Source organism: Oryza glaberrima, chromosome 1 (genome assembly GCF_000147395.1).
Source record: "Oryza glaberrima chromosome 1, OglaRS2, whole genome shotgun sequence".
Lineage (NCBI taxonomy): Eukaryota > Viridiplantae > Streptophyta > Magnoliopsida > Poales > Poaceae > Oryza > Oryza glaberrima.
Window position 1 is genome coordinate 5,205,887 of NC_068326.1, and position 24,312 is coordinate 5,230,198.

Below are 24,312 nucleotides of genomic sequence, written 5' to 3' on the forward strand. Positions count from 1 at the left end.
TGTGTACACAAAACACAATTTAGCCGCTGAATAACGAATCAGTGGTCGCTGAAGCTGCGATTCCCGACATAAATCGGGCAGGAGACATGGCTGCGATCGATCTGTACCTCGTTTTCTCTCCAGCCTTTCTCTGAGCCCGACGCGCCGAGCGCGATCGAGGAGGGGAAACCATGCCAAAACATTTCCTCCTTTTCGTCGGTCCAGCTCGATCGTCGCAGCGCAAATCTGCGTAGCTGCGGCGCTGCGGATCGGGGGGCTCGACGATGGCTGCCTCGCACCAACCGGAGGCAAAGGCAAGGCAAACCAAACAAACTTGACTTGTCACTCTCCTCCTCTGATATGGTTCGGGCCAAGCAGGCTCCCCCCCGGTCCGGCCCGGTCCACGTGGCGCGCGCGGGCCTCGCTGACGGGTGGGCCCCCGGATTCGTGGGCCCGGGGGGCGACTGTGGCGCGTATGTTGTCCGACCGCGACGTCTCGCCTAACGTCCCGAAGTGGTGGGGTGAGGTCTGTCTATGGCAGGTGGGGCCCGCGTGTCGGTCTCTCTGGAGGTGGATATTCGGATGAGGACAGTGAGGTGTGCGGTTTTGGTTCGATATCCCTTCCATTTTCTCTTGGCCCTGCCGCACTGGCGGATCAATTGAGCAACTTGCACGGGATATATACGTAGAGTACGGTTGCATGCACGCCTTTTCAGGGTAGATATTTGTATATGATATATCTGATCCGTTGCGATTTCTACCAAATTTCTAATGCAGCCGTAGACAGGTTTTACATGAAACTTTATCCAAAGTCAAGTTTGAGTTTTGATTCAGGTAGTAGAAAAACAGAAAAAAACGTTCCAAACCAGACCTAACTTCGGCGCGTGGTGTGAAGCCCATAAATTGCATGAAACAAAACGAATCGGAACTTGGGCTCGTGATCCAGTTGTTGTCCGTTGCTTCGCATTTGAGCTCACCAATAATTTTGGTTTGGCAGGCTATACCCCACCAACTACCACTGCCAGTGTGCGATTAGTAGTGATCACTTCCTGACGAGCTCGTCGGCGCTTGCTGTCACCGCCGCCGCCGCCTCCGCCGGCGGCAGCGCCCCGATGACGGCGCCACCGGCTGGATATTCCTGGGAATCCGAGCAAACCTCGTCGGACTCGTCGGACGCTACGCTGTACCCGCTGCTCGTCACGTTCCTGAAGTAGCAGCCGTCGGTGGCCTCGAGCCTGTACGTCTGCCGCGTGCCCCACGTCGCCGACACCGCGTTCCCGTCGCGCATCTCGACGTCGACGGCGCCGCTCTGCGTGTCGCGGAGAGAGTACCGCCGCGGCGGGGTACCGGAGGACAGCCACCTCCCGGCGGCGATCGCCATCTCGCGGTACTCCCTCGCCACCGTGTACGTGACGTCCGCGGCGTGGGGCGACGTCTTCGCTTCGATGTCCACGTAGAGCGGGAAGTCGTGGTGCGCCTGCCGCGAGTAGAGGACGGCGCCGGCGAGGTCGGTGGCCGAGACGGCCGCGTCGGCGACGGTGGTCTGGTTCACCGTCTCGGCGCTGCCGTCGCCGGCGAACGCGTAGGTGTTCTCGAACGCGAACGTCTGCGTCGCGTTCGTCGTGATCCTCCCGTGCGACGGCGACTCCACCCACCCGGCGGCGGAGATGCGCCTGCTCGCCGTCGTGTGGTAGTAGTACCGCTCGCTGAGGCCGTCGAACCGCGACGCCGTCGTGTGGCTCGTGTTTACCGCGGCTAGCCGCGGCGCGTCGTAGCTGACGAGGCTCGCCGTCGTCGCCGTGGTCATCGGGTCCAGCCAGAGGTGGAGGTTGCCGTCGACGTACCACACGTCGACGGCGTTGGTCACCGCGAACGCGAGCTCGTGCGCCTTGCCGTCCAGCAGCTTGGCAAGGAAAGGCGTCAGCTCGATGTCGTACGTCGGCAGGTTGAACGAGCCGATGCCGGTGATCGGCCGCCAGAGGAGGGGGTTAATGCCGCCGGTGAAGATCACGGGGAACGGCCACACGGCGCCGACGAGGTCGCCGTCGACCAGGACGGTGACCTCGCGGAACGGGCCGTTGCCGTCCGGCGTGTGGGTGTACCAGAACTCGTCGTCGCCGTGGAACGAGACGTACACCTCGAGAACCGCGCGGTAGGTGTTCGACGGCAGCACGATGCTCGCCGACTCGACGTCGGTGGCGTTCTGGATCTGGAACCACAGCCCGTCGTTCAAAGGCAAGCTTCTCGAGACGGGGACGATGATGTCGGCGGGAGCCGTGGCCGGCGCCGGTTGCCTCGCCGGCGTTGGGCCGAAGTAAAGATGCAGTGTGATGTTGGCATGGTACACGCCGGTCTACTGGTCGTCGACGAGGTTGCCGAGGTAGACGGCGAGGGTGGAGTTGCCGGCGGCGAGGAGGGACGCGTACCTGGTGACGTCTTTGGAGACGGACCACACAATGCCATTGGGCCTCGGCTCCGCCGTGCAGCTGCGGAGGAGCTCGACGCCGCCGAGCCAAACTCCAAAGATGCGGTCGAACTGGACGCCGCGGCAGGTGGCGCGCCACTCGAGAACAGCAAGCGAGATGGCCGGCGCGCCGCCGCCCGCCGCGGCGAGGCAATCGGGCGGGGAGTACGCGGCGGTGACCGGTGGCTTGGTGTAGGTGAAGCCGAAGGAGCTGGACAGGAGCAGGGTGGAGCATGGGCCGGAGCTCCCCGGAGGCGGCCGGAGCGGCCGGTCCACCTCGAAGTAGGTAGTCGGCGTGTCGGCCGCAGCCGCGTCGGGGACGGCGATGTCGGCGGGGGACAGCCGGAGATTTCGACGAGAAGCAATGGCGGCTGGGATGTAAAATACGAGGAGGAGGAGGAGGTGAACACGGGACATGGCTCCGGTCGTCGAGCAGAACAAGGAGAGGCGTATAGCGTGTGTACTCTGTACTACTGTGTAGTGTGGAGCTCACTGCCACGCGAGGTTCAAAACTTCAGATTTGGTTCAAGAGTGGTGATCATCTTTTCGTGTCTAGGTACAAGGGAACAAAAATCTTACTTGTAAGTTGGTCCTTGTGAGCTTTGAACGCACAGTGAAAATTCAGTACTAATCATGTTTTGAAAAAGGGGAGTTTTTTTTTTCTTCTTAAGGAAAAGTCCTCGTTTCTTACATGCTATTTAAATAGCTACAAAAATTTAAAATTTTCTTGACAACATTGATTATAACATGTGATATATTACTTCAGAAACATAATTTCAGATTCAACGCATACAAGTATGAAACGAAAATAAGAAATATGAATGTAAATAGTGTACGTGCTAGTCAGAATTTTCTTTTGTTTAACTTGTATGTTTGTAAAATGGTATATCTCATATTGATTTATGTTGTCAATTTTTTCGCAACTATTTGGATGGCCTGTCATGTTAGAATCTAGGAGGAGCTTGGCAACGAAATTTGTGGAGCGAGACCGCTCAACTTTGTATGTTGGAGGGGATCTCGACAGAGAAGTGATTGTAATTTTATGAGAGAAAAAGAATTAGCATTAATTGCCGGGGATGAGCTTTATAGATACATAGGATAAAAAAGGAAAAGAGAAATAAAAAGAGAGTATGCCATGTGGGTACTGTAGATTCTTTTCTCGGACAAAATTGGCACGTGACCAGCTGAGGGAAGGTCAAATGGATTTATCCTAATTTAAAATGATCCACGACGAAATATTAATATTTATTTAGCATACCTTGTGAATGGATTCCATTCTTAAAGAAAAGATAGCAGTTTTCTTCTGAAAACATCAGCTGGGCTTGTGCAAGTGCAAGTGTGAAACAGCCAACAGTACTGTACTGCAAAGAGGTAGCAGATTATATAAGACTCTGCACTCTCTCTCGATCGTCTCTCGTCTCACCCTGAAGCCGTATTCTGTTTCTTTCTTTTCTTTCTTTTTTTTGAAAGGAGGGCAAAAGCATTGCCTCGTATTCGGTTTCAGGGTTCGCAGCAGCTGACGTACAAGCCATGGATGCCAAGAAGCCATATTTCATTGCTATCATCATACAGGTGATCTACACTGGCCTGTTCGTCGTCACCAAGGCAGCCTTCAACCATGGGACGAACACCTTCATCTTCATCTTCTACCGCCAGGCAGCTGCCTCTCTCCTGCTGCTGCCTCTCGCCATTATTCTCGAACGGTAACCGGTCGATCGATCAAGAAGAGCTATCTAATCTACTATAGCTGTATTGAAAATTTGAAATATTCTTTTTTGGATCGGTTAGCCTGGGTAGCTGATAAAAGAGAGATTGAGATTCTGCTAAATTTGAGCTTGCTTTCATGCAGGAAAAATGCGCCGCCGATGTCGATCCGGCTGTTTGCCAAGCTTTTCTTGTATGCTCTGCTTGGGTATGAGTAGACACAGCAGTACAGCACTGCAGGCAGGATTTGGATGGGCAAACACGCGTGTCATTAACTTGGGTTTGATTTGATTTGCAGGAACACAATAAGCTTTAACCTGTACAACACGGGCCTCAAGTACACTTCGTCGACGGTGGCATCGGCGGCAGCCAGCTCGGTGCCCGTACTGACCTTCTTCTTCGCAGTCCTACTAAGGTGAGCACGATCTCATCGCTGCATACTTAATTTGTTGCTGTTTCTTTGTACAAAGAGAGGGGATCATATCCTCTCCTAGAAATGATAGCATAAACAGATTCCAGAATTTACAGAAAAGAAAGACTCTACTTTTGTAAATTTGTTAGCTGTTTTTTTAGAAAGAGATGGGATCCTCTCCCATTTCTATCAGGGCATGAATAGCATTGCTAGCCTTTCTCCGCATTCATGATAAGCTAACAATGCTAGTGTTATGGTACTACTCCTAGGTGTGTTCTTTTAAGGGGGTTAAAAATACTTTCTCCTTGTATGTAAAACAGAGTGACGAATTTATGCATAATTAATTAAATATTAGTTTAAAAAATTGAAAATGGATTATTTTGATTTTATTAAGCAACTTTTTTATATAATCTTTTTTTAAAAAACACACCATTTAGTAATTTAAAAAGCGCGCGCGTGAAAAATAAGAGAGTAGAACTTGCGAATATGGAGTAAAGAACACACCTGAGCAGATGCTTAATGCGTGTTGTAAGTTTGTAGTACAGAGTATAGTCACCGATTACTGTGTTCGTTCGGATGAGAAAGAAATCCCTTGTTTTTTTGGCACATATTTCTTAAATTGTTAAACATTGTTTTTATAAAAAAAAATATAAGAAGATTATTTTAAAATATCTATTTTTAAGTCTAAAATAATCAATACTCAATTAATCATATGCTAATAGCTCATGTTGTTTTGTTATCTTGTTGTCTTTTCTTCTCCAAGTGGAATAATTATTACCCTCTCCGTATTTTAATGTATGATACTGTTGACTTTTTGACCAATGTTTGACTATTCGTTTTATTTAAAAATTTTGTGCAAATATGAAAATATTTATATCATGCTTAAAGAATATTTGATGATGAATCAAGTCACAATAAAATAAATAATAATTACATAAATTTTTTGAAAAAGACGAATGGTCAAACGTTGAGCAAAAAGTTAACGGCGTCATACATGGGGGCAGTAAAATGGAAGAGGTTCAGAGGTTCAGTGTTGGCAGGCGGAGAAACAAACGCAGTCGATGTACGGGCAGATCCATGACCAAATTAACGTGGCCAACAGAATCTTAATCTCGCACGTGCGCCGCATGTGGCTGTTACATTTCGATCAGCTGCTCTGCTCTCGTAGGAGCATCATGTTTTTTCCGTGCTCTCTCAGCTCTCAAGTTGTGCGCTGCTTCGCTGCCGGCATAGCAATATAGCATCAGCAGCTGCTCGATGAGATCGTCTCAACTGAAATCCATCAGCACTGTATTCTTGCATATGCATATCCGTTCAAAAAAAAAAAAATCTTGCATATGCATATGCACCCACGCGTGCATTGGTCGATCATATCATGTTGGTCCATGGATCCAACCTTTTCACGTTGTATCTATACAATATATAGAAAACCTCGTACAACACGTTGTCTATAGGGTAATCAACGATTTAGTTATATAAACCTCGTATAACAAGTTGTCTATAGTATAATTAACAATTTAGTTCTAGAGATAGTACTATTTATGTATTTTTAAATAGATGACCCTGTTGATTTTTGAAATAACGTGTGACCATCTGTCTTATTAAAAGATATTGTAAGTATGCTAAAACATATCATACTTAAAAATTTCTTTAATGATAAAATAAGTTACAAGAAAATAAATGGTGTTTTTATATTTTTTTAATAAGTTGAATGGTCAAATTAAAAGTCAACTACTTTATTTTTTATAAAACATAGAGAGTATATGATATTAAGCTATCTATCATCTCTTTTTAAAAAGGGTTGCTAATGAGCATACGACGTCCTTTATTTTGTCTATCATCAGTTTCTTGGCTCCACATCATCAAAATTATTATGACATTCTCTCCTAGTCCTAGACATCATATTATTGTCCTAGATGGTGACATCATATCATTATTCATGGATATACTGGTAAGGTAGCTTAACAAAGTTTCAAAACTAATTGAGAAGAAAGACTATACTTTCCTATCCCTTTTAGCTGATTTACGGTGGAAACCACATTTTAAGTGAAAACTTAAACACTTTATATAACAATTCTTAAAAGAAGAATCAAACAAGAACACATGTAGGTAATATGCAAATAAAAAACCTTGCAAAATTGTATAAACAAACTCAACTTTTAATGAGATACAAAATTAACAAAAAAAACACTATTCATGCTGTTGTCTTTTCTCTTTCAATGATATAAAAGTTTTCAATCATTTTTTTAAAAAATTCTAGTTTTAATTTTTTTATAAGAAAATATTAGACAACCATGCAAAGTTTTAAGTGTAAACCCAATTTCATTTGTGAGATATAAAATTAAGAAAAATAAGGGAAAAAGATTTGCTCCCCAACATAAAAGTACATGAAAGTACATATTTGCTCCGGAATGTCCTGCTCACTTAAAATGTAGCTGTATTTACTTGGCGGTCGGCCAACATAATAATTAGCCCGCCAAGGACATTCCGTTTTCTTGTAGTGCATCGAGGTACCGGTAAATTATAGTACCAAATCGTTTCCGATCATTGGATCTCAGTACCGTGAGGTACCGGTACCTACTTTTTGCTGGACCAGAGTAAATCTCATTTATGTTTGTAGAGCGATAATATTATCAACATTTGGTATCACAAAACTTTAGTATTTTAAGATATTTTCTAGCGTAAAATTTGGTATCTCGAGGGTACTTAGTACCTTCAAGTACCAAAATTTTTTGTGCAAATATGCTACCTCGAGGTATTAAATATTGGACGGTAAAATTGCTCGTTGCTACCGAAAAATGCATGCGCGCAGTTGATCGATCTGATATGAATATATCTGAATGCATGCATGTGTGCAGGCTGGAAGTGATCCGGCTGAGGCGCTTGTCGGGCGTGGCGAAGGTGGCCGGAGTGGGGCTATGCCTCGGCGGCGTGCTGGTGATCGCGCTCTACACTCCGGGCCGGCGTTAAGCCCCCTGAACCACCACCGCGCGTTCGGCGGCGGCGCAGAGAGCGGAAGCAGTGGCGCGGCGACGAGGGCGAGGTGGGTGACGGGGACGCTCCTGATGCTGCTGTCCAACGTGACGTGGTCGCTCTGGATCGTGCTCATGTCGCCGCTGCTCAACGAGTACCCCTGCAAGATGCTGGCCACGGCGCTGCAGTCCCTGCTCAGCGCGGCGCAGTCGCTGGTGCTCGCGGCGGCGGCGGCGGCGCGGGACCCGGCGGCGTGGAGGCTGCGGCTCGACGCCGGCCTCCTCGCCGTCGCCTACTCCGCCGTCGCCGTCACCGGGGTCTCCTACTACCTCCAGGCGTGGTGCATCCAGAAGAAGGGGCCCGTCTTCCTGGCCATGTCCAGCCCGCTCAGCTTCGTCTTCACCATCTTCTGCTCCTCCTTCTTCCTCGGCGAGGTCGTCCACCTCGGCAGCGTCGTCGGCGGGGTCCTGATGGTGGCCGGCCTCTACAGCGTGCTCTGGGGCAAGAGCAAGGAGCACGACACGCTCACGGTCGCCGCCGGACAGCAGGAAGAAGACGCTGCTGCACCACCCGCTGCAGAGAGCAGCAGCAGCAGTGACAATGAGAGCAAACACCAGCAGGGGAGATTTGCGTCGGCAGATCAACAAGTCTAGAACAAATACACATCAAAATGAACTCGGAGTCTTAGAACTAAGAAATAAACAGTGTCTGGTGAATCCAAGTAACTATACTCTCGTATAGTAGTAACTATACTCTAGTATAGTTCTTTTTTTCTTTTCTTTGGGTATGTGATAATTGATATACCACTTCACAAATATATGGAGTAACTTGAATTTTCACCTTTACAAATAGAAAATTATATAACCGTAAATAGTGCGCAAAGCTATGTAAGGGCAAGTTTTATAAAAGAGGTGGATGTTACATCTAATTTTGACCACATCATCAACAAATAAATGTAGAGGTAACATGTACAATATATCACATCTATACTAATTCTAATACAATAGCCCTAATGTTTGTTTGCCCAATCTACTCTTCCCCTCTCTCCTTTTGTTTTGAATTTTGTGTAGTGGTTGCCTCTTGCATGAGAGGTGGCTGCTTATCTCTCTCATCTCTTCTCTCCTCCACCTCACTATTTTAGCTTATGTGGTATCTAGGAGATTGTGCTTGGATGCCCATAGTACTTGCCCTAAGTGGCCATGGCCACCGTAGGTGGGTGTGTCCTCCAATGATAGTTAAGTCTGTGAAGCACAAGTATGATATGCTGAAGAAGATGATCGATACCGTGATGCTATGATGGGCCTATATATTAGTAGCGGGCCCACATACCACTTATTGGTTTGATGTGCTACAACCTACAGATGCTATGAAGTATACCGTTTAAATTCGGGCTAGGCTGTGAGATTAACTTTGAATAGCCTGACTTACTAGAACTTTTTCTTTATTTTTTGAAATTAAATATTAATTATGTTTATTTATTATTTTAATTGAAAACATGTAAAACTCAATACAGTTTTTTGGCAAATGCAAATTGGCGCGTACGCTGCCAAAAGTTGCCAAAAGCCCAAAGCCCATACGGAGTACGTGTGTTTCTTTCTTTTCTTTTTTTCTTTTTTAGCACAGCCACGTTTCTTTTTTTTTTTCCTTTTTTCATCTCAACTTTTAAAAACTTTCAACTGAAATTTGAAACTTTCAACTCAGATTTGAAAACTTTCAACTCAAAATTTGAAATTTTTGAAGTCAAATTTTGAAAACTTTCAACTTTTCATCTCAACTTTTAAAAATTTTCAACTGAAATTTGAAACTTTCAACTTAAATTTGAAAACATTCAACTTTTTATCTCAGCTTTTAAAAACTTTCAACTGAAATTTGAAACATTCAACTCAAATTTGAAAACTTTCAGCTCAAAATACAAAAACTTTTAACTCGGATTTGAAAATTTTCAAATCAATATTTTTGAAAAACTTTCAAATCGTATTTTGAAAATTTACAAAATCAATTGTTTTTATTTTTTTATTGGGAAATTACTGTAGCATTCTCACAAATCACCATGATTAATGCTAATTGTTAGGATTAGTGATGTCGTTGTCGGCGGAGGCCCGTGTGCGCGCGAGTTAGCGTCCTCGCGCGTACGCGCGAGCTAGCCATAGCCTCTTGGAACTGGGGGGGTTTTGTTTCGTGCATACGTGCTAGGATCTGGAGGCGGCGCGCACTTTCCTACCGCTAATAGCGTTTAGCGCTCTTTTTTTTTCCTAATAGCGTCGTTATATTCGCCACCATTTGTTTTTTTCTTTTGTTTAGTTGACTGAAACAAACTTTCAACTCAGATTTATTTCGGATTTGGAAACTTTTCAACTAAGATTTGAAAGCTCTCAAGTCTAGATTTGAACACAGATTTAAAAATTTTCAAGTCAAGATTTGAATACTTTGAACTTAAATTTAAAAATTTTCAACTCATATTTTGAAACTTTTAAATCTTGATTTGAAAAATTTTCAAGTCAGATTTGAAAAATTCAAGTCAAGATTTGAAAACTTTCGACTCGAATTTAAAAACTTTCAACTAAATATTTGAAAACTTTCAACTCATATTTAAAAACTTTCATCTCAAATTCAAAAACATTCAACTCAAATTTGAAAACTTTCATCCAAAACTTAAAAACTTCCATGTCAAATCTTAAAAACTTTCAACTATTTAAGTAAAGATTTGAAAACTTTCAACTCAGATTTAAAAACTTTCATCTCAGATGAAAAAACGTTCAACTCAAATTTAAAAACTTTCATCTTAAAACTGAAAAACATTCAACTCAAATCTTAAAAAAAATTCAATTCAAATTTAAAACTAGCAGAAATTAGAGATGAAAGATTCAATTTCTAAATAAAAAACCACGGAAAAAATCGGCAAAAAAACCGACTCCCGACGGCGGAAAAAGAAAGGAGAAAAAGAAAAAAAAATGAGGAAGAGAGGGGTTGCTCGATGGCATGGGCCGCGTGGGCCAGAAACACGCGCCGGTTACGCTGATAACACGCACGCGCTAATTAGCCATTACGCTTGGAACTTGGGTTAATCTTTCCAACTGAAAACTTAAGCGCAAGGCCCAAGGGTGGCCCGTGTGCAGGCCTACCATGAGGGGAACCTTGTCTTGAATCTCCCATCTCTCACGAGATAAATTAACCATTTGCCTTCATAATTGTCACGGGTAGGCTAACCTTATGCATGTTTCTTTTTAAGGTTTTGATGTTGTTCCCAGACCATGGTTTGCCTCTTATGGCATCAATGGTGTCAAAGTGAAACAAATGAAAAAAAATGGGATCTGCAGTGGCATGGCTCGAACCGGAAAAAAATATTTTATTATATGAGCAAATCATTATTTTTATATTATTACAAAGATATATACTTCCTCCATTTCATATTATAAGACTTTCTAACATTGTCCACATTCATATATATGTTAATGAATCTAGACATATATATATATACCTAGATTTATTAACATCTATATGAATGTGGACAATGCTAAGTCTTATGACCTGAAACGGAGGTAGTACTAATTAATCAACTACCCAGACTAGAAAGATGCACTGATCATATGTATTATGTTATCATGACTTTATGGTTGTAGATTGTACCGAGAGTTTATGTTCAATAAAATATTATGAACTCTAAAGTTTAGGTTTTTCAACAAATTCATAATTAATGAATATTATGTATCCATTTGGACCCTCAACATGGTATTTCTTAATTTAATTTAAAATTTAATATTAATAATTAGCAAGTTCAATCCGTCTTGAATCAATATGTATTTGAAACTTTTGAATTGAAATTGTGGATTCGAATACCGTTGGATTTTATGCATATCACACATATTCTTGTTTGAACTGCCATGGTTGAATATGGTTGGATTATAGATATATCCGTATTCTCGTTCCCATCCCTATCACAATCCAACTGCTTTTAATTTGATTATGTGTGGTCTAGAATGAGGAACGTTCTTGAATTCCTAATATAGATTTGCAATTTCAGTACTAATTAATAATTAATTATAGGAGTATCATCCTTCAAACTGATTGTACTTTTTTGATTGTTGACTTCCTCATCATCTGATTGTTCCCATGAAAATTGAATGGACATATCTATATACATGGCTGAAAATAGACGTGTACTAATTTGTTGTACAGGTCTTGGGCTTATATACTGACAAAAACATGTGCATTATATTTCTTGTATACAACTTTCATTGGAGTACTATAATTAATTAATCAAACATGATTTAGATAACCTCATTTTTTCCTTTACATGACATCCATAAAAAGTAGTACATACTTTCTAGCCCTTGAAAATCAAATGTGCACGGTGACTTCTTTTCTACAACTTAATTAATAAATCAATAATACGTGGTATGAGAATATGCCACAACAACGTGGATTGCATTCCGTTGAACTACCATGTATCAGACTGCATCACATGTAGTCCCTACTACATGTATAAGTCTCCATGCACAAAGTCATTTTCTAAGGAACGGAGAAAAGAAGGATGAAAGACCAAGGCCTTATTTATGGCACCTGGAGATTGTGAGAAGTATCTAGTGAATATCTAATTGGTACGAATATGAAGAAGACGAAGAAGTAAGGTCATATAGCACCTGACAAATAGTTCATTTACGGAATTGATGTTTGACACGGATGTGCCAACATCAACCACTTAACTTTTCTACTCAACCCAAAGTTGAAGTTGCTCATCTTGCCTAATGCGGAAGTGATGCGTGATGTGTTTTCCATTTATGTCCGATGTCCAAAACCTAGATCTAGATTCTAGAGTTTCCCAAACTCTCTCGTTTGAATCTAATACTTTCAATCTCGGATTGGAAACCTTTCGATCTAAAACTAAAATATTCCTACTTGTGGCTCAAAACTTTGAGCTCGGATTGCAAACATTTCAATCTAAAACTTTCTACTTGTGGCTAAAATGAATGAACTTTCAATTCAAAATTTAAGACTTTCAACTAAAATATAAAAAAAAATGTATCTAAATCCTTAAACTTTCAAAATTAATTTTGAATGTTTTAGCTAAGAAAATTAAAACTTTCTACTAGTGACTTTAAACTTTGTACTCAAACCCATGGAATTTTTTAGTAATAGCTTGTATTGGATCTGATGAAGATATGAGACTCATTGATTTTACTATGATCAGGTGTTCGGTCCGCTAGCGAGGAGGAAGAAAGTGGCGTCGATGTCTTGCCGAGGAGGTGAAAGAAAGGGAATCTAGGCTCACCAACATCTCACCATGGCAAAGAAAGAGGGGTCGAGGAAAACAACACACAAGGAATGAGGAAGGAGACCCCGAAGATCACCCTCACTGGGGTGGAGCGTGGAGGGAAGAAGGGGCTAGGAGGGGTGGGGTCTTGTCATCGCCTTTGCTGGAGGCATCGAGCTGGCAGGAGGTATACGATGGAGCAAGCGAGCATCGCATTGTTGGGATGAGGCGATATGTGAGCGGTCGAGAAAACAAGCTAAAATCGAGCGTTTTTAGATGCCACATAGAGTTTTGAGAGCGTTTTAAGAAAGTTTAATGGACTTTTAGTATATAATAGATAGATATGTTTGTATATGATATTAAGTTGTCTATCATCTGTTAATAAAACGGTTGCTAATGAGCACGCAACATCCTTTATTTTGTCTATCATCTGTTTTTTGGCTCCACATCATCAAAATTCTCATGACATTCTCTCCTAGTCCTCGACATCATATTAATTATTATCCTAGATGGTGACATCATAATTATTCATGGATATACTAGTAAGGTAGCTTAACAAAGTTTCAAAACTAATCGAAAAGAAAGACTATACTTTCCAGTCCCTTTTAGCTGTATCGATGGTGCCACCGCTACTCCGTTTGCTAACAAGGATATCTAAAACAGGGAAATATACAGTGCAAACCACATTTTAAGTAAAAACTTAAACACTTTTTTCTTTATAAAAATTCTTTAAAAAATATCAAACAAGCACACATATAGGTGATACGCAAATAAATTAACAACCTTACGAAATTGCATAAACAAACTTAACTTCGGTAATGAGAAAGGAAATTAACAAAAAAAATACTATTCATGTTTTTTTTGTCTTTTTCTTCTATGTTTCTCAATTTTATATCACACAAATGAAGTTGAATTTATTCTGGGAACTTTACATGGTTGTATAATATTACCTTAGCTATTTGTGGAAATACTTTCAATTTTTTTGAAAACTTTTATATCATTTTTAATATTATAAAAGTTTTCAATCATTTCTTAAACAAATCTAGTTTGAAAAACTTTTACATGGCAATATTAGACAACCATATAAAGTTTCAAGTGTAAACTCAACTTCATTTGTCAGACATAAAATTAAGAAACATAGGAGAAATGGTAAAAATAGGAATAGTTTTATTTGTTAATTTTATATCTCATTAACAAAGTTGAGTTTGTCCATACAACTTTGTAAGGCTGTTTATTTACATATTACCTAGGTATGTGATTTGTCTGAGATTTTTTGAAAACTTTTATAAAAAAGTTTCCAATTTTCCATATAAGATGTGGTTTCCACCATATATACTTTCCCATCTATAACCAACAAAATGGCTTGCTTTAACAATTGTACCCCTACTATCAAAAAAACAATTGTACCCCTACCTCAATACTTGTCGGGTGCATAGCCAGAATTGCTTTCCTTTTGGGATGGTGGTAGCACTAATTTTATTTCAAGTTTTTATGTAATAATTCGATTAAGATGGAAACGATGGGTGTAAACAAAGACGTTCCATAGGGTCTTCTGAAGTTGGTTTCTTAAGCAAGCAACACTCCAAGCTTTCTATATTGCCACGATGCAATACTCACTGATGTGAACCCTACCACCAAATAGTAAGACAAATGATCAGACATATATATCTAATAAGTCAACTTACATTACATATTAAGAAAATTGAGGTAGTTAACACTAACCTAACCACATCAATATTATACAAACTAGAAAAAGGGAAAGAAGAAGACTATATCCCTTATGTACACATGAAAACTCACATAATCCTTTCTATACCCTCGAATTTTACACGATCCTCTGTGTACCCCTGAAATTTCACTTTGATCCCTTCCATGCCCCTCCCGTTAGGTTTCCATTAGATACGTTGCTCAAACCGTGTATTGTGTTGTCAGTATTTTTAGAAAATACCAAAATACCCCTGCCAACCCTAACTAAAGTTCCCCTTTCCTTCTCCCGCATCCTCTTCCACGCGAACGGCCTCTGCGCGCCGCCGTTCCGCTGCCCTCTGGCCACGCGCGTCGTCGTCCAGCGGCCCTCCCACCACGCGGGGCGCCGGCCACGGCCCCTCTGGCCGCGCGCGCCGTCGTCTAGCCGCCGTCACGCCGCGCGGGGCGCTGTCGTCCAGCCGCCCTACCGCCGCGCGGGCGTCGCCGGCCACTGCCCTCCCGCCGCACGGGCCGCCGGCCACCGCCCCTCCGGCCGCGCGCGCGCCGTCGTCCAGCCGCCGTCACGCCGCGCGGGGCGCCGTCATCCAGCCGCCCTCCCGCCGCGTAGGCGTCGCCGGCCACCGCCCTCCCGCCGCGTGCGCCGTCGTTCAGCCGCCGTCACGCCGCCACCGCCCCTCCCGCCGCGCGAGCATCGCCGGCCACCACGCCCCCGCCGCACGGGCCGCCAGCCACCGCCCCTCCCACCGCGTGGGCCGCCGGCCGCCGCCCCTCCTGCCGCGCGGGCATCGCCGGCCATCTCCCTCCTGCTGCCACTCTAGCTGGCACTCTTCCATCTACAGGGGTGTTTTAGACATTAGGAACCACATATAACGTGAAAATGAAGGAAACCTAACGGAAGGGGCATGAAGGGATCAAAGCAAAATTTTAGGGGTACAGAGGGGATCGTGTAAAATTGGAGGGTATAGAAGAGATTAGGTGAGTTTTCATGTGTACACAAGGGATTTACTCAAAGAAGAAAGGAGCAATGCTTCTGAATTGGGAAATGTTTTTTTTTTTCCTCTGAAACATCAGCGGTGCAACAGTGCAAGGGCTAGCAATATAATGGCATGTTCCCCTTATACTGTCTCACTTGTCTCACACTGAAACCGTTTTCAGTTTCAGAGCTCAGAAGAAGCAAAGCGTACTGAGCGATGGACGCCAAGAAGCCATATGTCATCGTCATCGTCATACAGCTGATCAACACAGGCCTGTTTGTTATCTCCAAGGCAGCCTTCAACCATGGGATGAACACCTTCGTCTTCATCTTCTACCGCCAGGCAGCTGCCTCTCTCTTGCTGCTGCCTCTCGCCATCGTTCTTGAGAGGTAACCGATCGATCAACTGTACTGAATTTTCCTCATTTGGTTCTCCGATAATATTGCAAAAGAAGGGAAGAATTAGAGTCAGTCAGGCTAAATTTTGAGCATGCATATTGCAGGAGAAATGCACCACCGATGTCGCTCCGGTTGTTCACTAAGCTTTTCTTGTATGCTCTGCTTGGGTAAGATTAGACAGCAATGGTGCAGGCATGATTTAATTTGGATCAATAAAATCATAGAAGATGCGTCTGATTAACTTGGCTTTCGATTCAATTTGCAGGAACACACTGAGCTTAAACATGTACAACCTGGGCCTCAAGTACACCTCCCCGACGGTGGCCTCGGCGACAACCAACTCGATTCCCGTGGTGACCTTCTTCTTTGCACTCCTATTAAGGCGAGCTCAATCAATCATCCATCTCTGGTTAATCAATTTCTTGACGCTGATCATTGATTTACTATCTGAAATGATCAAATGAGTAATTAATACTGATCTGCGTTCATGGTTGCAGGGTGGAAGTGATCCGGCTGAAGAGCTTGTCGGGCGCGGCGAAGATGGCCGGCGTGGTGCTGTGCGTGGGCGGCGTGCTGGCGATCGCGCTGTACGCCGGGCCGGCGATAAGCCCCGTGAACCACCATCGCGCGTTCGGCGGCGGCGGCGGCGGCGGCCATGAATCAGCATCGGCGACGACGAGGACGAGGTGGGTGAAAGGCACGTTGCTGATGCTGCTGTCGAACGCGACGTGGTCGCTCTGGACCGTGCTGATGGCGTCGCTGCTCAGGGAGTACCCCAGCAAGCTGCTGGCCACGGCGGCGCAGTGCGCGCTCAGCGCGGCGCAGTCGCTCGCGCTGGCGGCGGCGGCGGCGGGGCGCGACCCGGCCGCGTGGAGGCTGCGGCCCGACGCCGGCCTCCTCGCCGTCGCCTACTCCGCCGTCGCCGTCACGGGCGCCTCCCTGTACATGCAGGCGTGGTGCATCGAGAAGAAGGGACCCGTGTTCCTGGCCATGTCCAACCCGCTCAGCTTCGTCTTCACCATCTTCTGCGCGCTCTTCGTCCTCGGCGAGGTCGTCCACCTCGGCAGCGTCGTCGGCGGGGTCCTCATGGTGGTTGGCCTCTACAGCGTGCTGTGGGGCAAGAGCAAGGAGCACGACACGCTCACGCTCGCCACCGCCATGCCCACGCCCGCCTCCGTGCAACAGCAAGAAAAGAAGGTCGCTGCAGTACCAGCTCCTGCAGACAGCAGCAGCAGTGACAGCGAACAGGAGAGATTGGCCTCGATCGCCTGAGCAACAAGTATCACTCATAATAAAAAGTGAGAAATTTTATGGTCCTTATTAAGAGTGATTTTATAGTCTTTGAAAAATATCAATAGGTGCCATATTTTTAGTGTAAAATTTAATATTTCTAGGTGCCTTTAGTATTAAGAGATACCAAATCTATTATCTTTTGGCAGTTGGTACCTCTCGAGAACTGTAAATATTTTTTCTTGTAAGTGAAAATTTTCATGATTTCTAGTACTGAAAGCATCAAGAAATATCAAATTTTGTAGTAGAAAATGTATGTCTTCACTCTTCTGAAACCTCTTTTAAGAGCTGTAAAGTTACTGTAAAAAATCGATATAAGCTTGGGAGGGAGGATGCGTGCGTGCTCCTGCTTCCCCTGGCTTCTGTTCGTAGCATGAGGCAAAGTAGATCTCCAAGACTCTTAACACAACGAGCATTTTTCTCATACACAAATGAAAATAACGCGAATTAATTTGCTGTAGAACTCTTGGGCAAGCTCATCATATACTAATATATTGATGATATATCAAAATATATTGGCACTATCTTAATTTCGAATGTGCTCGTAGATATAGTATTGTACAATTTGTGTTCATAGAGTTGAGTATGCCAGCGTTACGAGTGTCTACATTTATAATGTGTTTGAAAAAAAATGTAGAGATGAATAGACGGATAACTATATAAGAAACTATATTAATTTGACTACAATTAATCAAACATAGCCTAGAACATCTCATTTTCCCTATGTCTGACATATATAATTAGAGTAGTTTGTGATGAGGACATCATTTCATCGGATACGCACATAGCTTCTTACGTTCTAATGACAATTCCAAATCCAAGTCCAATTTGGCTTTCGGAGATAGCACTGACTTCAAACGGATCTAGCATCTTCATGCTAACTCCGATTTGAGTGATCTTGGACTTGATGGAAAGCTTATTTCATCACCTTTCAAACGCATCCAGTATTATATCCAAATTCATCTCGAGTCAACGGGAATCATTAACACAAGACAGTATTGTTGCTACAACCGAACTTGGGCCTTGGGCCTTATAGTAGACTAGGCTCATCTTGAAAATGGCCCCCTCCACCTTCATGAATTAGTAATTAACTCTAGTTCTATTTTTCTCTATAAATATCTATATACATCCTCTAGAACAATTGGGTCTTGTTTAGTTGAATTTTGCCAAGTGCCATTCACCTTGTCTCTAGTTCTCGCTCGATTAGTCGGTGACTATAGATTAAGAGCTCCCAATAGTTGGTGTGTTGATTTCCCGGTCGATTAGATCTACCACTTTAATCATAACTATTTCTTTGTATTTAATTATCTATTCTCAATATTTAGATTGTATCGTATCTTATTTTTGCAGTGTTCTCTCGTTTGCGTTATAGGGATCATCAACCGCACGTCACGGTTGGTACAACATAGTTTGTGGTGTAGTGATTGCACGGCATTCTGGACTTGTTATGCTTGGTAGCCATGAGTTATCCCCCACTAAAAGATCGGGCCACGAGAGAGAGCGTCTATGCCTTCAAAATAAATGTGTGCCGGCTTCTTTTTTATAATTCATTTAATAAATAGATCAGTGGTACGCAATGTGCCACCACAATAGGTGTCACATGGCATTAAACTATACTATATATAGATTGAATCGCTTCTGTCTAAGACAAGTCTAGTGCATGAAGTCATTTTCCAAGCACAGGGAAAATATAAGATAACGACACAAGACGATTATGGCATTTGGTTCACTTCCACAGTTTACCCAAATTTCTCATACTTTACTAGGCTATTGTTTATTCCATTACTATAATTACAACCATATGACTTATCATGCACTTTTTTCCCCAAACCTGGTCTATAGTGTGACCATCAATTTATTAAGCACACCTTTGACTATGTTTAGTAAGCATGCTGTGTAATTATATGCTATCATATTCTTATAATATGATGAATACCTAACTGGTGAGAATATGAAGAAGTAAGGTTAGCTAGCTTCTGATTACTTGTTTCTTTGTGAACTAGCTGAATGCACGTGTATTGTAACGGGAATTGAAAATGAGAATCTCATAATACACTTTAAAGTATTAGCTTTTAAATTAAATTATTTTCATTGTAAAATCTTTAGGTCATATTTTTCATATCTTTTTCGCGAACGCGTAAAAGGATTACATCAATTTAAATAAATCTTCATTGTTTGATGATTTGGGATTAGAAAAGCGATATAAGTCTAACTACTCATTATGGGATCCATAAAACAGTAGTGATGGGTGGTATAGTAGAGTCACCATTGATCACTTTTCAAGTCTTTGAAAAGAGTATAGATTCTGTAGCTACTCTGTCCAGGCAATCTAAAGCGAGAATTTGTATTCTTTATAAAGGGGCTAGACTGTTGGAGGTTCTTAGAGCAATATTAGATCACTTTTGAAGGTTCTTAGAGCAATATTAGGTCACTTTTGGAGGTTCTTAGAGCAATTTTAGGTCCTGGATGCTCTCTCAAACAGTGTCTAAAGTTTGGGAATGGAATGGATATATGAAAGCAATACATGATGTAAATTATCTGAAAAAAAAACTATTTTTGACTTTTTGGACATGTGCAAATTAAAGAATGGGCATAGATATCATAAGGCCTTAAAATCCATCATATACGCCAGTTCTTTTTTCCTCTGGTACCGTAACCGTTGTACGTACAATAGTGCAAATTACTAACAAGGAGCTACAGATGATCATCAGCTGGCGTTCTCTAAAGCCGTAGCCCTTTTTTTTTTTGGAAATGTAAGCTGCACGCTCCTTAATTGGACAACCGTACGTATATATAGCGCGAGAAAAATGTGAACCAAAGTCTCACTAATTAATTAATTGGCACTAACCTATCCACATCAATCTTTTTCAAGTGAAGAAAATGAAAATATGAGGAAGCAATAGGACAGTGTCTGCCCAAACCAATCGAAAATGCTTGAGAAAGCCAGAGAAGAAAACATCAGCCCGGCCTTCTACCGCAAACCTAGGGTTTAAAAAACCCGGAAGTATAGGGGGAAAAGAGAAATATTTAAAAAAACATAGAATTTTGATAGCAATGGAAGCTAGTGCAAAATAAAGTATTACAAAAAAGTAAATGGTTGTTTTAAAAGGACATAAAAATAAGGGTCGTTTTAAAAGGACATAATAATAAGATGAGAGAGATAAACTCAAAGGATTTTTTTTAAAAGGTTAGAGCTTTTGTTAACTTTCTTTCAAAACCAAAGAAAACATGTATATGATTGTCCATTTCATAAAAGAAAAGGATATAATTTGATTCCTTATTTCAAATGTCTTCCTAGGATTTTTTTTCCACGGAATTGAAATACTCTATTTTCCTAAAACATCTTCTGTAAAACCATGTGAGAACTAGTGGATTATATTTATGTTTGAAGGAGTATCCGACAACCGCAACAATTCGAAAATCTTCGGCTCCTTCAAATAATTCAGATTTCATTCAGATTCAAAAAATAAACTAATAGCTAAAAGCTAAGTTTTTTTTTAACTTCTCTAGATTGATTCTCGTCAGCCGGATTCTCACCCACTACTTCTCAAAATCTACCACTCACCTAAACACAGCCTATATATGGCTAGCTCCCTAGCACTCTTATCATCTCTAACACTGGAACCATATATATCCAGATTCAGGCATACTCCCTCCATCCCAAAAAAGGCAAACCCTGGGTTTCTGTGCCAACGTTTGACTGTCCGTCTTATATGAAATTTTCTTATAATTAGTATTTTCATTGTTGTTAGATGATAAAACATGATTAATACTTTATGTGTGACTTATCTTTTTAATTTTTTTATAATTTTTTTAAATAAGACGGACGGTTAAACATTGGGCACAGAAACCAGGGTTTGTCTTTTTTTTGGGACGGAGGGAGTATATCACATGTTAATACAGCCTTATCAATTTTCATCAATTTTTTCATAATTATTTAAGTGATATGCAAATAACGAGGGAACATTACCTAGAGAGTTTAAAATTGAAACCATATATGGTTCTGTTTCACACTGGAACCATATATGATATATCCACGAATTTCCCGGGACGGCCCGTACTCGCAAAAACAGCCTATATAAGGCCAGCTCCCTTGCCCTCGCTTACCATGTCTCGCACTGCGCGGCACTGGAACCCTATCCTGTTTCAGGATCAGCATTCAGCAGCAGAAGTAACGTGCAAGCCATGGGTGCCAAAACGCCCTATGTCGTCATCGTCATCGTAGAGCTGATCTACACTGGCATGTACATTATCTCCAAGGCAGCCTTCAACCAGGGGATGAACACCTTCATCTTCATCTTCTACCGCCAGGCAGCTGCCTCCGTACTACTGCTGCCTCTCGCCATCGTTCTTGAGAGGTAACCAATCAATCAAGAACAAGAAGAGCTAGCTAGCTGCTAGCTGTTCTGCAATACTCTTTTTTGGGGCATCTGCAGAATGATGAGAATTTGAGTTTGCATGCAGGAGAAACGCGCCACCGATGTCGCTCAGATTGTTCATCAAGTTTTTCCTCTGTGCTCTGTTTGGGTAAAAAACAGTTGTATTCTCTCCGTATTTTAATGTATGACGCCGTTAACTCTTTGACTAATATTTGATCATTTGTTTTATTCAAATTTTTTGTGTAAATATGAAAATATTTTATGTCATGCTTAAAGAACATTTGATGATGAATCAAGTCACAATAAAATAAATGACAATTACATATATTTTTTAATAAGATGAATGGTCAAACATTACATAAAAAGTTAACGGCGTCGTACATTAGAATATGCAGGTAATACATCATTTTGTATCGACAAACTTACCTTCTATTTACGGGATTTTTGAGCTAATCGGTTAATGAACATACATGAAATTTACTTCGATTCGATTAAATTTGCAGGAGCACGGGGACCTTAAACCTGTACAACATGGGCCTCAAGTACACCACGTCGACGGTGGCATCGGCGGCAGGCAGCTCGATTCCGGTGATGTCCTTCTTCTTGGCGCTCCTATTAAGGCAGGAAATGATCCGGCTGAGGAGCTTGTCGGGCTCGGCGAAGGCGGCCGGCGTGGGCTTGTGCCTGGCCGGCGTGCTGGTGATCGCGCTGTACACCGGGCCGACGATAAGCCCACTGATCCACCACCGCGTGTTCGCCGGCGGCGGCCATGAAGCTTCGGCGAGCGGGAGCGGCAGGACGAGGTGGATCGTGGGGACGGTGCTGATCCTGCTGTCGAACGTGACGTGGCTGCTCTGGTCCATGCTCATGGCGCCGGTGCTCCGCGAGTACCCGAACAAGCTGCTGGCCACGACGTGGCAGTGCGTGATCAGCGCGGCGCAGTCGCTGGCGGTGGCGGCGGCGGCGGCGGCGCGGGACCCCGCCGCGTGGAGGCTGCGGCTCGACACCGGCCTCCTCGCCGTCGCCTACTCCGGCGTCGTCGTCACGGCCGTGGCGTTCTACCTGATGGCGTGGTGCATCGAGAAGAAGGGGCCCGTGTTCCTCGCCATGTCCACCCCGCTCGCCTTCGTCTTCACCGTCTTCTGCTGCATCTTCTTCCTCGGCGAGACCGTCCACGCCGGCAGCGTCGTCGGCGGGGTCCTCATGGTGGCTGGACTCTACAGCGTGCTGTGGGGCAAGAGCAAGGAGCAGGACAAGCTCACGCTCGCCACCGCCACGCCCACCGTCGCCGCCGTAGAACAGAAAGAAGCCGCTGCGGCTGCGCCAGATGCAGACGCCAGCAATAGTGGCAGCGAACTCCACCATGGGAGATTGGTGTCGCTAGAGCAACAAGTCTAACTAGCTTGCAGCCTTGCAGGCACCAGCAACCGTGGCAGCGGAGTGGATTTTAAACTCTGAAGCATACGTTCTCTTGTTGTTTGCATATCACTTAAATAGTTTTTAAAAATTAAATAAAAAATGAGAAGAATATATTGACATGTGATATATTACTCTACAAACATGCACGTTCAAGTTCATTTTTTACAAGCTACAATAAAAAAATTAAACTACACCTACATGTATTCACTGTCATTTTTTTTTCACTGTAATATGTAGAAATTAAATTTTACCTTGTGTATTTGTGAAGTGATATATTACATATTAATTTATCTTGTTGAATTTTCTCAAATTTGTTCATTGCCCTTTAAGCGACATGCAAATAACGAGATGTCGTCCTCTCAAGAATTTAAAGTAGTTTCCCCAGCGAACACGTGTGAAAGATCCAAAATAGGAATACAGAACCTAAGAGTGTTTATGCAATTTGTGTTTGTAGACTGATTTACTCCCTCCGTCCTTAAAAAAACTCAATTTAGAAAAGGATGTGATCTCTCCTAGAATAAGAAAAGGATAGTCCAGATTTGAGGTTGAGTTTCTTTTACGGAGGGAGTATAGTGTTTTATTAACCTATATTGCTAAAATTTTGTATGGTCACATGCAAAACATAAGGAATATTTGCTCGAGTTGTAAAAATCCAATTCTCACAGTTCCTGAGTAATCATGGTTCTCCAGCTTTCAAAAAAAAAAAATCATGCTTCTTGGGGTATTAAACAGACAATCTGACTACGATGATGCTAGGGTGGGCTATCATATGTGAGCTGTTGGTAGCAAGGCCCAGGCCCGTTGGTTCCTTGGGTTGGTGGGCTACAAGCGTGCAAAGGCCGGCCGAGAGGTAAATTCGGAAAGCAGACTATAGTTCAAAGTTAGGGCAAGCTAGACTTTGAAAAGTCACAAAATAAAAGTGTTTCTTTCTAATTAAATATTCCCTCCGATTTCATAGTACAAGTCGTTTCACTTTTTTTCTTAGTTAAACTTCTTGAAGTTTAACCGAGTTTGTAGCAAAATACAGTACCATTTTCAATACAAAACAAACATTGTATCAAAAATATATTCAATATTAAATTTAATTAAACTAATTTGATGTCTTAGATATTGCTAATCTTTTCTATAAACTTGGTCAAACCTAAAGAATTTTGACGAAGAAAAAATTTGATCGAATTATAATATGATGAAACGGAGGGAGTAGCATTTTTTTTATCATTTCAAACTAAGACATGTCAATATTATTATTTAATCCACCTTTAAGGCATTTTTGACCATTGAGCTAAACTTTCCAACTAAAAACTAAGCTTGTTGGGAGCAGGTCGTAGGCCCTTTGGTCAACGTGGTCATGACACATGGCAA

The 24,312-nt window shown here is 42.8% G+C and overlaps 2 protein-coding genes and 2 pseudogenes across 2 annotated transcripts; 3 read left to right on the forward strand and 1 right to left on the reverse strand.

The window, feature by feature from the left end:
• Positions 1 to 734: 734 nt before the first annotated feature.
• On the reverse strand, positions 735 to 2,860 carry LOC127774192 (peptide-N4-(N-acetyl-beta-glucosaminyl)asparagine amidase A-like; annotated as a pseudogene).
• A 1,113-nt stretch (positions 2,861 to 3,973) lies between these two features.
• On the forward strand, positions 3,974 to 8,185 carry LOC127774232 (WAT1-related protein At5g64700-like; annotated as a pseudogene).
• Positions 8,186 to 15,645: 7,460 nt separating this feature from the next.
• Positions 15,646 to 17,509, forward strand: LOC127774243 (WAT1-related protein At5g64700-like). Its single transcript, XM_052300497.1, has 4 exons — positions 15,646 to 15,853; positions 15,967 to 16,029; positions 16,128 to 16,244; positions 16,360 to 17,509. The coding sequence occupies exons 1-4, from the start codon at positions 15,681 to 15,683 to the stop codon at positions 17,132 to 17,134; spliced, it is 1,128 nt and encodes a 375-aa protein (XP_052156457.1). The 5' UTR covers positions 15,646 to 15,680; the 3' UTR covers positions 17,135 to 17,509.
• Positions 17,510 to 21,281: 3,772 nt separating this feature from the next.
• LOC127774221 (WAT1-related protein At5g64700-like) lies at positions 21,282 to 23,149 on the forward strand. Its single transcript, XM_052300485.1, has 3 exons — positions 21,282 to 21,510; positions 21,617 to 21,679; positions 22,035 to 23,149. Exons 1-3 carry the CDS (start codon positions 21,338 to 21,340, stop codon positions 22,927 to 22,929), a joined length of 1,131 nt encoding a protein of 376 aa, XP_052156445.1. The 5' UTR covers positions 21,282 to 21,337; the 3' UTR covers positions 22,930 to 23,149.
• The last annotated feature ends 1,163 nt before the right edge of the window (positions 23,150 to 24,312 follow it).

What these genes read in the sequence shown, in the direction of transcription:
- LOC127774243 (XM_052300497.1), top strand. Translation starts at nt 15,681, where the DNA reads ATGGACGCCAAGAAGCCATATGTCATCGTCATCGTCATACAGCTGATC. An exon ending in CTCGCCATCGTTCTTGAGAG is followed by an intron (nt 15,854 to 15,966) that starts GTAACCGATCGA and finishes TGCATATTGCAG; the next exon opens with GAGAAATGCACCACCGATGT. An exon ending in TTCTTTGCACTCCTATTAAG is followed by an intron (nt 16,245 to 16,359) that starts GCGAGCTCAATC and finishes TCATGGTTGCAG; the next exon opens with GGTGGAAGTGATCCGGCTGA.
- LOC127774221 (XM_052300485.1), top strand. Translation starts at nt 21,338, where the DNA reads ATGGGTGCCAAAACGCCCTATGTCGTCATCGTCATCGTAGAGCTGATC. An exon ending in CTCGCCATCGTTCTTGAGAG is followed by an intron (nt 21,511 to 21,616) that starts GTAACCAATCAA and finishes GTTTGCATGCAG; the next exon opens with GAGAAACGCGCCACCGATGT. An exon ending in TTCCTCTGTGCTCTGTTTGG is followed by an intron (nt 21,680 to 22,034) that starts GTAAAAAACAGT and finishes TTAAATTTGCAG; the next exon opens with GAGCACGGGGACCTTAAACC.